This window comes from Seriola lalandi, unplaced genomic scaffold, assembly GCF_002814215.2.
Source record: "Seriola lalandi dorsalis isolate HSWRI2012SDOR001 ecotype SW California unplaced genomic scaffold, Sedor1 jcf7180002054584, whole genome shotgun sequence".
In the NCBI taxonomy this organism is placed as follows: Eukaryota; Metazoa; Chordata; class Actinopteri; order Carangiformes; family Carangidae; genus Seriola; species Seriola lalandi.
The window spans coordinates 751,538-764,036 of NW_019525137.1; the positions used below are offsets into that span (position 1 = coordinate 751,538).

The 12,499-nt window shown below is 40.5% G+C and overlaps 2 protein-coding genes across 3 annotated transcripts in view; one reads left to right on the top strand and one right to left on the bottom strand.

Moving 5' to 3' along the window:
• Positions 1-598: 598 nt before the first annotated feature.
• On the bottom strand, positions 599-4,246 carry nopchap1 (NOP protein chaperone 1). Its single transcript, XM_023418745.2, has 4 exons — positions 3,927-4,246; positions 3,506-3,580; positions 3,233-3,366; positions 599-2,960 (listed from the first exon to the last, which is right to left on the bottom strand). Exons 1-4 carry the CDS (start codon positions 3,985-3,987, stop codon positions 2,772-2,774), a joined length of 459 nt encoding a protein of 152 aa, XP_023274513.1. The 5' UTR covers positions 3,988-4,246; the 3' UTR covers positions 599-2,771.
• A 398-nt stretch (positions 4,247-4,644) lies between these two features.
• The window catches only part of slc41a2b (solute carrier family 41 member 2b), a 44,579-nt gene continuing 36,724 nt past the window's right edge, over positions 4,645-12,499 (top strand). Inside the window, exons 1-4 of one of the 2 annotated variants that reach the window (XM_023418743.2) lie at positions 4,645-4,785; positions 5,762-6,444; positions 8,643-8,750; positions 12,298-12,369. In XM_023418743.2, the coding sequence (XP_023274511.1) occupies positions 5,899-6,444; positions 8,643-8,750; positions 12,298-12,369 (726 nt within the window). In that variant the 5' untranslated portion in view covers positions 4,645-4,785; positions 5,762-5,898. The remainder of the gene's footprint in view (positions 4,786-5,761; positions 6,445-8,642; positions 8,751-12,297; positions 12,370-12,499) is intronic. The other variant, XM_023418744.2, reaches the window with a different exon arrangement.

The window sequence follows — 12,499 nt, forward strand, 5'->3', positions numbered from 1 at the left end:
ATTGCTTGTTATTACAGAGATAGAGTTGACACAGAGAGAGAGAAGCACTGGAGACTCTCTTCTGTAGAAAGTTTTGCCCACACAGTCTAGATTCTAGATTTTTTTTTTTTTTTTTTATGCCTCCGATGTCTGTCCGTCTCATCCTCGTTGAAACAATATCTCAGTAACACCTTGACTGAATTTAATCAAGTTTGGGACAAACATTCACTTGGCCTTAAGGTTGAACAGATTAGATTTTGGTGGTCAAAGGTCAAGGTCAGTGTGACCTCACAAAACACTTTTTAGCCATTACTCAAGACTTCACACAGCAATTATGATGAAATTTCACACAAATGGTTCATATTGTATGTGACTGGATAAACAGGGATGTAACCTGAAACTAATCTGAGTGGAGGAGGCAGAAAACCACGAGGAGGTGATTCTAGTCACTAAAGGGTCTGAAAAGTAAAACTGTTGTGATCCACTGTAAAAGTACCCTGATGAAACAGAAAATGTTTGCGCCAAATCATTTTGGGAAATGGGAAAAGTCTATCACTCGGCCGACCAATGATGTAACTTCATCACTCAGTCACTCAGAGGGATGTAGCACTGCAAAATATTTAAAGTAATACAACTGTTTATTTCTTGCTTTATAACATGGGAGTCTGAGAAAGTAAAGCTGGTGTCAATAAAAGAGGAGATAATGACGAACACACAGAGCCGAGACTGAACCACAGTTACACGATGGATGTCTTATACACTGGAATAAGCTGCAGTCTCCATGTGCATGTTTGAATTTTACAAATACAAAGAAATAAAAACAAAATGTCTGCAGCAGGAGACTAAATGATACGTGCTCACTGTTAATGTGTGTGAGCTCATAGACAGTCACATGCGCAAAGAGAAAAAATAACCTTGCTGTATGTAAGTTACAAGTTGCCTTGAGACTTGAATACAACATACATTAAAGCCTGCTGTCAGCTGTTGACTGTGGGCCCCTTTGAAAACACACACACACACACACACTTCTGAACTCTCTTTTCTTCTTCTTTAAGACAATGACTGTTCTACAGGAAAACAAAAAAAGGGTTAGTCATTTGGTCTTAGTTGACAGAAGTACACACAGAGACCTCTCAGGAAAACTTATAATACATCCTGCGGCTTACAGTGTCATTTTGTGACACTGTATGAATGATGTACAAGTGTAACAAAGGCTCCTGCTGGTTCTCAATGGGGAACAAGGGAGAGGAAAGGAATAATAAACTACACTCAGTTGGCAGTTTATTGGATACATCTAGCTAAAGTGAAGTCAGCCTGATCCTGCAATAAATCCTCCGTCATGAATGTTTGGAAAACAATCACTGATTTGACCTCAACAATGAGATGGGTCTTTTTTCAATATGAATGTACACTCTTAAACAGGATGTGGAAACCTGGAGTTTGATAGAGCACAGGCTGATATGTCTTAAACTCACACTCCAGGTTTCCTCCCACTGGGAGTCCAGAGACACACCGCTCAACTGGGAACTCTACACATAAGCGCTGATTATTAAAACTAATTCATAGTTGTGCTCTTCTGTCATTGTTTAATATCAGAGGTAGAATAAGAGTCAGAGTCCTTTCTGAATTTCAAAAGGTGAAAGTCAGCTGGTCTACAGCTATTTCAACCACTAGATGATCACAAATAACCGTCACTGTCACCGTCCTCATTACGATGGTTTCTAACTGAACTGGGTGCTCAGATAAAGCAATTCAAGGAGTTGAAAAATAAAATCAGCCAGTGACACAAAGAAAAGCACAAGATAAATTAAGTAAAGCATTTCAGAAGGCACAACATATTGAACTGTGAAGTGGACAGACTACAGCAGCAGAGGAGAGGAACCTCACTGTGCTCCTCTCTTGTCAGCTAAGAACAGAAACCTGAGGCTGCAGTGAACAGACTCACAGCACAACAAATATGTACCCTGGGTCTAATGAATCTGGATTTCTGCTGCCACATGCAGATCCAGTCCCTGCTGGAGTTGGTGGTGGTTTAATGGTGTGGGGAATATTTTTCTACCAGCTGAGCATGGTTTACATGCTGTAGCGTATCTGAGTACTGTTGGTGACCATGTTCATCCCTCTTTGGCCACAGTCCACCATCTTCTAATGGCTACTTCCAGCAGAATAAGGCTCCATTTCACTAAACACAGAATCTCTTTCCAGCACCTCATTGACTCCATGACACCCAGACTTCAGGCTGCTCTGGGAGACAAAGAAGGCTCCTATAACTGGTATTAGGAAGGTGGATCTAATAAAGTGGCCACTAAGCTGAAGATCAGATCAATTTAACCAGAGAACATGGTCATGTAATTACAAATTAACAGGATTAATTTAAGTGGCTAACATGTTCGGTTTAACTTGTTTAAGAATACAGCCTGAACATTACATCAGTAAGAACACACTCATAAAAACAAGATGATCCACCGTGTTACACCTGAACACTCCATGTACAATGAGAGGTCACATGATCAGCAGTTGGCCATACAGGATGAGGTAATCACAGCATTTGTTCTGACTCCAAAGGCACTTTCACAAAAATGACCTCCACCCATTCGAAATAACATTTACTGTCGTTTCCATGGCAATGACTCAGGTCTAGGTCAATGCAGGAGATTTCTGTTTACGGCCTCTGTGTCTGTGAAGTCGGGTTAAAATCCTTTGACACCTGAGGCAGAGGTTTTACCCACTTCACCTCAGAGGGAAAAGAAACTCAACACGCAGCTGTAAGTCTGTGCGGCTGTGTGACACATCTACTCCCCCTGCTGGTCCAGAACCTGGATGTTGGCCTTCCTCTTCTTGCCTTTGTCTCCAGGTAGTTTAAGGTTCTGCTCTGTGATCTCTTGCTCATCATCAAATTCCGAGTCCTCCTCAGAACTCAACGACTCCTCTTCATGTTCTGAGGCGCTGTCTGACCCGCTGAGCTCCACCAAGGCAACGTCCTGACAACAAGAGGAAGAAATCACAACTCAGTCAAATCATACAACAAATAACATTAAAAATAAAATAATATAATAACAGACAAATTCAGAAAAAACAATTCACCACAATGAGAATCAATGTATAAAGAACAAATAAAAACCTAACAATAAATAATCAAAGATCAATCAAAGGATGAAATAATCAATTAGAGAAGATGAAACATGTCTGACAGTCATTTGGATGACTAGGTGGAGGCAGGAAAGCACAGATTTAGCAGCAGACTGACTCTCACCATCTCTATCACCCTCTGTGTCTCCTCCACGTTCTCTATGTCGAAGCGTCCAGCAGGAGCCTCCTCCATTTGCTGCTTCAGCTTCTCGTTGGCCTCAGCCATCTGAGGAAGGAAGGTCTGCAGCCGCTCCAACACTGACAAACAACAACAAAAAACACATACACATCATATGTCCATTAAAAAAAATTTGTTCTAGGTTTTCCTGGAAGTTAATAATGTAAAACATCTAATTAATAACAACACATCATACAGGGAAGTGATGTTCAATCTCACCATTGCTTCTTGGGACTCTCTCTGTCTGCGGGGGTCTGCCAGCCCTCGGCTTTAGGAGGAGCGTCTCGCTGAGACCTGGCAACACAAACAAGGTCACCAAACCGTATCACGTATGAAAATTGAGTTCAGAGTTAATTAAGTTAAGAGTTCAGAAAGGAAGCACAAAGTTACAAAGCGACTGTTTTTTAACATTGATGTTTAAAGTTTGAAAAATCACAAGGAATTCCTATACATTAACAGGACCTCCACAGCGTTACATTTAAAGCACAAACGTCGTTCCTGTGAGAACAACAACAACATCTGGCGGGTTGTACCGGCACTCCTTCATTAGCTAAAACAGGTTAACTTATCCTAACAGACTTCCCGTTCACACTCTCAGCATTGGTCCTCTCATTCTCCTAGATACATAAAACCAACAGACCTGCTCCGTTGCCACATGACAGCAAAGCTTGTGAGCTCGTTTTCTCCGTGGTGAAGTCCATTGCGAAGAGGTTCTGTTTTAATCCACGTGTTACTGCTCAGAGCAACATCCGGGTGGAAAGGTGAGAACAGACACTAACGAGAAAAGACACAGCGCCCTCTACTGTTTTGAGAACAACTCATGACCTAAGAAAACCACACATACATCAAAAATGAAGGCTAAAACACAAGCAGAGCCTCGTTAAAACTCCCCATCTGACAGATTTGATCAGAACAGACGAGATTTATGAAGCGACAGCTAGGTGCACTCTGCGTCTGCGCACTACAATCAAAATATCTTTGTGGCACCAGTGTGGCACTTTTTGTTCTGTTCTTAGTCAAGCCTGGAGGCAGAGCGAGAGGTCTCACTTCGCATTGCTTTTTTTATTTATTTTATTTATTTTATGTTTTTTACCACGAAACCCGTTAATCACGATTAGTTGTTTTTCATCGTTCATTTATCTTTGTATGTTGAGAGCAAATAACATATTTGACTTAGTTACAGCATAATGATTAAACTAAATCCATTTTTTTTTTACTGTTTTACTGAATGATGAGGCCTGTGGAGAAACAGGTAATTTTTGTTTCCTTTATCTACCTAACACTCAAAATCATTCAGGTCCTCGTTATGAATTAATACAACCCACATGTGTACAACTATAAGTGTGTGGATTGCAGCCACCATTTACAAATTGAGTGGTTCATCTCACCTCACGTAGACGATCTTTGGTGGTGCTCTTTGCTCTGACGCGGCTTCGTGGCTGTCTGTCAGGGAAGACTCGCAGCTCTTCTCCCGGAATACATATCTCCGCAACAGTAAGGTAACTTCAGGAAAACAAATGAAAAGCCAGTGGCGACTAGAAGAACCACATACTAGCTAACTTTGGCTTCTGTATTCTCTCCGCTGAGCTTCCTGTTGTTTTGTTTTCTACACAGCTAGCTAACATAGCTGTGTTAAGTAGCATAAACAGATATCCACACGACTAGCCTATTTATTCATGCTGAGTAAACGTAACGATAATTGTTGGCTTGTACTGTAGGAAGGCGTTGAACCACGTCACTACCATGAAACAAGTGGTGTAAAGTAAGTCAGAGACAGACAGAAGGTACTATGGAGGCCTGGACGATGATGTAGTGCAGAGTACAAACTGTAGCCCGAGGTCTCCACACCGTCTTTACCAACAGAGGGCAAGTAACACAGCTGTAAACAAACTGAAAATGAACAGCAGCAGCTCTTATATGTTTTAATATGTTAAGTAGATGTGTTAATGTGTTCAGATGCTGATGATGTAGCATTATCTTTCCCAGTTTGCATCAACCTAAAGTATAAATAATGTTACCTATGTTCCTATGTTCAGATTTTGTTATTAACAGAGCCTGAGTCTCCACATTCACAGCACCCAAAAGGAATGTGTGGCTAACAGCACTGTGAGATGAGGACACTTGTGTAGTGAGTTTATGGCCTGAGGGTGCCAACTAATAATCCAGCACTGAACTGTGAGCAGGATTTAGAGGGTATGTGGCAGGAGACCAACTAAAATCTACTGTAGTGATGTGGACACTTCTGGTTCAAACTCCTGTCAGGTTGATGTAGGATTTCTTAGAAGTTGGTCTGTAATTCGTTAGAAAACAGCTGCTCTATATTTAGTCTAAGTTCTCTGGTTCTCAGTTAAGAGGGTTTTTGTTCCTCTTTATAAGAAGTGACTCAGCTGCTACATCTGAGTGTGATATTATCTTGCGTCAGACTGTGTTCTTCTATTCTCTCCTCTGTTGTCTTTCCTTGTCCACTCTCTCCAGGCTGATGAGTCCCTGAAGACAGTTTTAAACATGGACCATGCACCTTAGACAGTGTCAACCAGCTTTACTGTGTATTACCTGACATCGCCCTCCGACTGGATGACAGGAGATGAGACACTGCAGCCCTAGACCACATCATGAGTATCCAGAGTCTGGGAGGAGCTTTAGGGGAGTCCCTGGGCTCTAGCCTGACGGTACGTATGAGCGGAGCAGGTGGTGGGTGGAGTGCTCTATCCCTGAAACCTGTTTCCTCTGGACGGATCGCCTCTCTATTCCAGACCATGGTACCCACTGGTTATACCAAGCTGCAGGAGGAGCGGCTGGCCATGGTGGACCTCGGAGCTAAACCTGAGGCCAGCCCCCTCCAGAACGGCTACAGACAAGAGACATCTTATGCAGAAAGTCGACGGCACCTGGACCGGGCTTCTCGATCCTCTGTGACTGTCTCTGACTGTGGAGACGGAGGCTACTCTGAAACAGAGCCCATGTTGGCTGAGAGGAGGTTTTCTGGGGAGGAGGCAGATGAAGAGGAGGAGGAGGAGGATGAGGGTGAAGGGCAGGGATCTGATTTGCAGAATATGCCCAAGGAGTCACCTTTGGCTATGGCACTGCAGATTCTGGTGCCTTTCCTTCTTGCTGGATTTGGAACTGTGTCAGCTGGAATGGTGCTGGACATTGTGCAGGTAAGCCAAATCACAATACAACTATTCACACAGAATCCATCATACATGAGGCTCAAACCAGGATGGCATTAAAGGCTAAGGATTAGATTAGATTAGATTAGATTAGATTAGATTAGATTAGATTAGATTATATTACATTCATCTTTATTGTCAGTGAACAAGTACAATTACTCAACAATGAAACATCTTATCTGTCCAGTTATCTTTTAAGAATGTGTGCAGCTGATCCATCCACCCAACAAAGTTTTCCTCTCTCTTTTTATTTTGAAATATTCAGCCATTAGAATTGACAGATAAATTACATGGTTCCATTCAGTTAGTCACTTGTCATAAATCTTTAGTCATTAGGTGAAAAACCTTTGATTAGAGAAAAAGAGAAAAACATATATTAATATTAAATAAATAAGCAACAAACAACATTAGTGCTGTACTTCACATGATTTCATGATTTGTTTCCTCACATTACTTAAATAAACTAATGCTTTTCATTGCTCTCAGCTTTTAGCTCAATATCAGTATCAATATTCGATTGCATTTTAACCCAAAACATTTGACCATAAAGCATTCTATAATCATGTTTATTTATAAATAAATATGTAGGTATTTTAAACAACCCTTTCTATTCTGAATGTTTTATTCTGAATTATTATTAAGAACTGCAATTACACATAAAGTGTATATAAACTATGTGAATGTTAGTGTACTAATATGAATATATATATATATATATATATATATACGTACAGGTTATTGAAGAAACAGTGTGAGTGCTGATGTATGGAATATCATTTTATGAACAGGTTTTACTGCACAATAAGAAATGGCTGTTATCGTTACGTACAGGATATGAATAAACTATGAGCAGCTTATAAAGTTAGACACATTTGCAGTGATGCAGTATGTGATATAAAGTAACGCCACTTTATATCACATAGTGATATGCTATGACGCAGTGGGTCATAGTTGTTAGAGTTAATTACATTTGAGCAGAGGCTTGTGTGTTGCCTCCCAAAGGGTAAACAGTCCATGGCTGGGCTGTGAAATATTCCTGGATGATGCCCTTTGCCCTGCGCTGATGGAAGTCGCCACTGCAGGCAGGGCAGCAGGAAAATTCTTTTGCACAACTATGTTACTAAGGATAGGTTGAAGTTGTAGCAGGAAGTCAGTGTGTGAAATGTAGTGGAAAATAGTTTGCCTTCATTTTCTGCTCTAGATAAGTTTGCCTAACCTGAGGCTGTAAATACAGCCTGTCTGATTGTTGGACTGCTGTCGTTTGACTTCTTTTTAATGAGGTTGCATTTCTTGGCACAATCTTGACAATTTCAGATGCCCTGTGTAGAAAACTACAAAAGCTCTACATTTACACTTAGCATGTTTCACTAAAAGGCACTAAAGAGCTGATTTTTGTTAAATGTTTGAATCCTACATTACACCCATGATCAGTTGCTAGCAGTCTTCTTCTACTTAAACAAAACAGGGATCCACATATTTGCTTCATAACGTTACTAGAGGTCAGAAACTGTTTAATTGTTTGAGTCTTTTTGGGGCATTTTTTGTCTTTATTGGAAAGAAGAATGAAGAGAAATGATAGGAAAAGAGGACTGAGAAAGACAGGCTCAAACCAGAGATGACTACACGATCAGAGGATGCCCCTGCAGTGTTATTACTGAGAGGAATGAGTACAGTTTGCCACACTGAGATTATTAAAGGTTCCCTTTTCTTTTCTCATAAAACTTTAGCAAAGCTGATTTTTATATTTATTTACATCCATGTTTGCTTTTGATGACTCTTTTATTACACGTTGTTACTTTTCTTTGCTTGTTAGAACCAGGAACTGTCAGTCAGTGGAGTAGTGGTGGAGAGTATGTGTGTTTGTGTTCAACACACACAAAACAGGGACCCAATAGTTAAAACATTGCTCCATGGTGCTACAGCTGGTCAAAAACTCTGCAGGGTACTCGGTTTGGATGATATCCACAATTTTAATATCTCAGTGCAGTCCAGACGAAATATTGCGATATACAATATTATTGCTGTAATACTTATATTATTTATATATATATATATATATATATATCTTTTGGTATTGGTATTTGGATTTGAATACCAAATAAGTCTGACTGAAAATAAAGCAATTAAAAGGTCAGACAAGTTAAAAATTGTTTTTTATTGTGTTATTGTTATCGTGTCATCCACAGCACTGGGAGGCGTTCCAGTACATCACAGAGATCTTCATCCTGGTTCCTGCTCTGCTCGGCCTCAAGGGAAACCTGGAGATGACTCTGGCATCCAGGCTGTCCACAGCGGTGAGAGACACACACACACACACAGCACACACACACGCACACACACACACACACACACAAACAGAAGTATTTTACTGTGCACGATGAAATATGAGGAAACCAGCAAACACAACTTTTTATGATCAGTCAGGATGGGTTTTGCTTCTGTCACTAAAAACTTTCAGAAAATAAATTCATGAACATGCTGTGAGGTAACAAACAGTTGCCTTCATGACTGAGAAGCTGTCATCCCGTATATTCTCATAATGCAGTTTTAGCTGGCTCCAGCGGATTTGAAAAGCTACACAGACAGTTCCTGATGAGTTCATTTTTCTCTCTGTAGATGATATGTTTAATTTTCTGACACAACTTGTTCTTGTTGTAATTAGAGAGGTGGAATCCATCTTCATGCTGCATTGACTCAGCTGCTGTTTGCTTGCTTTTTACGCTCCAGCCTCGTAAACACAGAGCTGCTGACCTACAACAAAATAAAAGAACAATGGAAAGTTTTAAGTCAGTTTCACAGCATCTCATTTTAACTGCTGGGGATGGTACATTGTCAAAATATGAATACAGGAGCTCGGATATACAGCCAGGAGCAGACAGTGAATCTTTTGAGTTGAATTCAACCTGGACGTCTTGGATAAGTTAGTCATCTTGTTTTCCGTTAGAACTGCACAATTAATTGAAATATAACCAAAATCGCAATGTAGCCAAGTGCAACATCCATACATAACAGGAGCTGCAATTGTTTTTTAAAAAGGTGAAATGTGTCACCACATTGTTGTGTCGCATTTTCAGCACCATAAACATTGTGTTTCTACAGAGATGCCCTGGCCTACAAATAATATTCTCCAGACATAAAGGATCATGATTGTTTGGTACAAAACCAACAAAAATCACATCATTTTCCATTTTTTTTCAGTGAAAATGAAATGAAAAAATTATAATTCCAACTGAAATCGCAAACTCTCCCAAAATAAGCTCAATATGATTTTTTTTTTTGCATATTGTGCAGCCCTATTTTACATGTGTAACAGTTTATTTATCATACAGTGACCCATAAACATCAGCCTTTAAATACCATGTTAGTGCCAAATGAACAGTGAGGGTAGAATTGAGTGGGGTCTATTTCTTTATTTCTGAAATAATCTTTAATGTTTAGTTCAGTCTAGATTTGTCTGTTTAACATGGAAAATGATTGATGACAATCTGGTGCATTACATCAGCAGAGATCTACAGTCTTTCATGAGACCATGTGAACTTTTGTCAGAGTGTCAGTCTCCAACTCACCTCCTGTTAACATCAGATCTGAGGTTTCTGTGGTTATTGTGTAATTCAGAGATGCTGTTGCACAAAATATTAGCAGAAGTTCTGTTGTGTGTAATTGTAGCTGCCTTCAGACAGCTGTAAAGATACTCACCACAGTACAGCGAGTGTCTTCAGGACACTCGACTTGTTTACTGTTGAGAATTATAGAGTTGAAAGAATCACTCATTATTCTTTATTCTGGCTTGCTGCCATTATTGACAGTTTTTTTGTCTGCATGATCACCGTCAGCTGGTTGAAAAATGGAAAATAAACGTAGACGAGTTAGACATGAATAAAGGTGGTTGCGGTGTGTCGCTGGATTTACGTCACCACACCCTCTCCTCCCATCGAGGTGCACAGTGAGTCAACGAGTCGAGGAAATAACCTGGACACCAGGAAAATAGCAGTTCACTCACTCTGCACTTGTGGTTGTGTCTCATCTCCACAGGCTAAGCCTCTTATAGCTTATAGTTATTGGTCATCTCTGTAACAAACTGTACAGCTGTTACAGCTGTCTCCTCTGTCAAGTGAACAGAACAAATTTACAGCCTCCACTGGAGACTGACCTTGTCTGCCAGTGCAGCTGTCTCCACTGTCACTGTCCCCTTCTTAGTTGAAGTTATAATTACTTTGGAAAGTTTGTGGGAGCATCTTGAATGGGTTTTGGTGTAAGAGCCTTGCGGATTAGGAATTAGCAGAGGAATGTGCTGATATAGCAGAGTGAGAGGTGGTTTCCTGCAGAGGGAGGTAGACAGTCAGATCAAACATTTACCACTCCACCAGCTTCTCAGAGTGGTGAGGAGGGAACAGTTTTGCTTCTTAAAGAACCATGAATGCACACATGTGCAGTGTGTTGTACAGCTGTGTGAATCCTGTCCACGAGGTGATCTGTGCATGACCCAAGTCTGAGTGTGTGAGTGTGGCGGAGGAGGGCTAGCAGGGTGAGCAGAGGTTACAGGGATGTTTGGGAGTTGAGGAGCTGAACAGCCTTGGAGACGAGGGACGGAAGACAAGACTCCTCTGTGTCCTATAGCCCGGGCAGTAGAACCTGCTCAGTGTATCCATGCCTCAAGCTCTGAAGACCTGTTCAAACCTGCCATTAACATGTATCTCAGGTGATACGATGGATTGAGATTTGATTGATTGACCAATGTGGTCAATCATCTGAGGTTGTATGGGCCACATGTGACCACATTGTTTTAGCAGTGTATGCAGTTCTGCATTAAGAAACTTTTCCAGCCAGTCACAGTTATTATACAGTTCCTGAACCATTAAAACGTTGATACTATCTTTGCATATAGAATTTATAGACTGTTATTTGAAACTTATGGCTATATGTATTGATATAAGCAGGCTGCTGTACAACTGAGACAAGACTGAATGCTTGGACTACATATGATGATACAATTTTCTTTTGTAAAAGCATGAAACCCATCCAGAGACATGTGGACACATGTGTTTCCTACATTTGGTCCCACATGATACCACATGCACATCAGAAATACTGCAGATTTTCAGTTCACCATAACACTTTCAACATGTGCAGTAATGTGAGTGCTGGCAAACATGCAAACAACAACAAACTGTACATAGGTCTCACATTTAATCCCACAGGTTTCATGTGGGAATTTACATGGACTTAACATTACACCACAGATATGTTCCAAAACCATGCTTCTCATGTGCCAGCACGTGTTCCACTCATTTCAAATGTGATTTTAATATGTTTTCAAATGTTAAATTTCACATGTGCAAAAATCACATGTACATATGCTCACATGTTCCCACATGTGATTTTGCACATGTGAAATTCAAGTGTTTTTTTTTTTATAAGAGGAATTAGAAATAAAGACCAGTCAGTCACTCAGTCAGTCATATACATTTGCTTGTAGGGCTGGCCCCACTGCTGCAGTCACGTCCAGTACCCCTCAGGCACCACTCACTTATGGGTGCCAAGGACTCCTACTTAACACATTAGGGGACAACACTGCCTCCGATGGCTAGTCCAACTATGACAGACAGGTCCATTGTTAGTACATTTGTGATCAATCAGCGTTGATAAATTCCATCAATGTATGGAAAACAGCTGTATTTTCACTGTAATCACTGTCGATTTTTTTATTTTTTATTTATCCTGCAACAAACTACAGATCTATGTGTCATGAGGACCACAGATGTTCAGGTTCATGAAGGGAACTAGTTATTTAGCAGTCATGGAATACTCTTTTTGATTATTCTGTCTTTACCTCTGACACAGGTGAATGTGGGCAAGATGGATTCTCCAATAGAGAAGTGGAATCTAATCATAGGCAACCTGGCACTGAAGCAGGTAATCACACACTCACAGCTGCTGCCTATATGTAGAGCCAATACTGGCTTTTCATTAAAAAGAAATCAACACTGCAGTGATAGTTTAACAGACTCCAGTTGTCCATATTTTTTCAGCTCCCACACAAATA

What these genes read in the sequence shown, in the direction of transcription:
- nopchap1 (XM_023418745.2), bottom strand. Translation starts at nt 3,987, where the DNA reads ATGGACTTCACCACGGAGAAAACGAGCTCACAAGCTTTGCTGTCATGT. An exon ending in GAGAGTCCCAAGAAGCAATG is followed by an intron (nt 3,367 to 3,505) that starts GTGAGATTGAAC and finishes GTTGTTTGTCAG; the next exon opens with TGTTGGAGCGGCTGCAGACC. An exon ending in CACAGAGGGTGATAGAGATG is followed by an intron (nt 2,961 to 3,232) that starts GTGAGAGTCAGT and finishes TCTTGTTGTCAG; the next exon opens with GACGTTGCCTTGGTGGAGCT.